The sequence below is a fragment of the Penaeus monodon genome, chromosome 26 (genome assembly GCF_015228065.2).
Source record: "Penaeus monodon isolate SGIC_2016 chromosome 26, NSTDA_Pmon_1, whole genome shotgun sequence".
Lineage (NCBI taxonomy): Eukaryota > Metazoa > Arthropoda > Malacostraca > Decapoda > Penaeidae > Penaeus > Penaeus monodon.
The window spans coordinates 6,383,395-6,385,894 of record NC_051411.1 but is presented as its reverse complement, the minus strand read 5'-3'; the positions used below and the strand labels follow the sequence as shown (position 1 = coordinate 6,385,894).

The 2,500-nt window shown below is 35.5% G+C and overlaps 1 protein-coding gene across 14 annotated transcripts in view; it reads left to right on the top strand.

The window, feature by feature from the left end:
* The window catches only part of LOC119589870 (kinesin light chain-like), a 72,925-nt gene that overhangs the window by 66,095 nt on the left and 4,330 nt on the right, over positions 1–2,500 (top strand). For 6 of the 14 annotated variants that reach the window (XM_037938491.1, XM_037938496.1, XM_037938490.1 and 3 more), the window contains one exon: positions 1,795–1,925. The exons of the other annotated variants lie outside the window; for them this stretch is intronic. In XM_037938491.1, coding sequence (XP_037794419.1) covers positions 1,795–1,925 — 131 coding nt within the window. The remainder of the gene's footprint in view (positions 1–1,794; positions 1,926–2,500) is intronic. 14 annotated transcript variants of the gene reach the window in all.

Below are 2,500 nucleotides of genomic sequence, written 5' to 3'. Positions count from 1 at the left end.
TTTTTAAGTAGGGAGGGTATGATATACAAGAAGAAGAAGAAAGAAGAAGAAGAAGAAGGAGAAGAAGGAAAAAGTGTATGATGTTTTTGTAAATGTTAAAGATTTGTTTGAGTCAGATGAAGGTTAATTATAAGTCCTTATTTTAAGATCCATTGCAGTTTCATTATTAGAAAATACTAATAGGCACAGTTAGATCCATTGTCCCTGCTCCATTTTCGTCATATGATATATTATTGAGTGTTTTGAAGGCATCTGTAGTCGCAGAGGTGTCATCTGAAATTATTTATGATAATAGTTATGATAGTTTTTTATTATTATTATACATTGTAGTTATTGTTTCTGTATGAGTAGTTAACTGAGGGTGGTAGAGCGTGTATGTAGAATTACCTATTTTGAACAGGAAGGGCATGTGGAATTTTTTTAGTTAGTTTACTGATGTCTTGCAAATTCTTTCCAAAGAGGTTGTAGAACCATGTGTTGATCCTGTTTGATGCATGTGATTCAAGTGATGTAGGTTAGGTATTTTGTAGCATGAAGTACGTTGGAATATCTTTTCTATTTATTTATGGTCTGTGGGTTGAGTGTTAAGGAATTGAGTTTAACTGGAGTTGAATAACCAATATGTAGTTGTGAAGTATATATTTATTCCTTTTTGTTGCTGATGAGTGTCTTTCTCTTTTTCTACTTTTTCTTGTTATGTGTGCACACTATTTACATGAAGGATGTAGTCTGTATTGCTCACACTTGTAGGAAAACCTCTGAGTATTACCTTATAAACTCTTGAGACTAAGATATAGTACTACATTTTTTTTCTTTTTGTGCTGAAGATCGTATATGAAAATCAGGTTTTTCAAATTCTCGGAAGGTTTTTCTTATTGTGTTGATAAAGGATGATACTCAGAGGCCAGAGGTAATCATCATCTGTGAGGAATATTCTGCATGTTATCAAAAGATTCTCTCTCCTAGCACAAGCAGTGATCTTTGTGCATGTGTAGACTAGTGGCGGCAACGGGACTTCTGGTCTTGGACTAGGGTGGTGGTGGCGGTAATTGTCATTGTGAAACTCTTATTTGGGGATTGTGCTGGAGACCTTTGGCAATGCGAAATTCCTTATTCTTCCTTGTTCCTTATAAAACCAGAGTTGGATTATTGGTCCAAAGATATATACCCAGTATTTCTGCTATTTTCTCTTTTGGTAAGTATAGATATATATTTACAGATATATATATTTATTTATTTGTACAAATATATGCCTATTTCCTTTAGAAAGTCTATAGAAAGTCTAATGCAAAAAGTAGTGCTTTATATAATGTAAAAGGTGCCAGTTGTACCTCAGACATCAAGTTTGCTTTACTTATCTCATTACTATAAAGCAGTCATGCTTACACTAAATACTGTTTATTAAACTCTTTCACTGACATAGAGTGATTAACTGAAAAGGCATATTTGAGTTCATCTCTCAATGAAAAAATAGCAGGATAAATGTATAACATGGAACTTCCAAAAGAATAACTTTGATATCAAGTAGTTTCACCAAAAGAGAGTCAGTCAAACAAAAAAGAGAATAAAGAAAGCAGTTTTAAGATAATCTGAAAATCTTTTGAAACTCAGAAGAGCCCCATTTCATTCTGTGATAACCAAGTCCCTCTGACAAGGGCTGCAAAAGTCCCTTTGAAGATGACTTCATTATACCCCCCACCCCTCCTGTCATTACTTGCTCTCCATGACCACCACCACCACTACCACTTTTCTGGGACGAGAGTCAGACCTTTTGACACAATGTTTGCCACGTAGTATGAGTATGGGCGTCTGCGGAGGTCCAGCTCTTTCTCCAAGTTACGGGCATCCATACGAAGATCCAGTGCCAAGTTGGTGCACAAGCTCCGCGGCCGAACGGAATTGGAGGTCGATGACACGGCTGCAAGGTAGGACCCCACACACACACACAGGCAGTTACAGAGGGATTTGACCCTTGAGAGAAAGGGGGAAAGAAGGGTAAAAAAGAGTAATAAGAGGAGAGATTAAGAGACAGAAAATAGACTTGAGAGAAAGAAATAGAGAAATGAAAGAGATAGTATAAGAGTATCAGTGATATTAGATATGAAACTTGAACTGCATGCAGCTGAAACCCAATGATGAAACAAAGTTACTAAGTCTCTCAGGATTCCAGAGGTTGATTATTTTTAGGGTCAAGATGATTAATAATGGAAGGAATTTTTAAGTCTCTATAGCTTACAAATTAGTAACTAAAACTCTAGGCTGATGATAGGAAAAAATATAGAATCATGGGATCTAGTTCATTAAAGTAATGATGTTAAGTAATATGTAAATATGCTCTTAAAGTGAATTCATATTCTCCTCAGTTACAATTTCTATTTCTGTCTCAAAGCTTTATGGAAATCCCATGTTTTCAAGGTATGCTGTGATGGTGAAACATAACATTGATGATATTTAGATTAGATTTAAGGGGGAAGAAGATAGGGAAAATAAAGCCCAACAG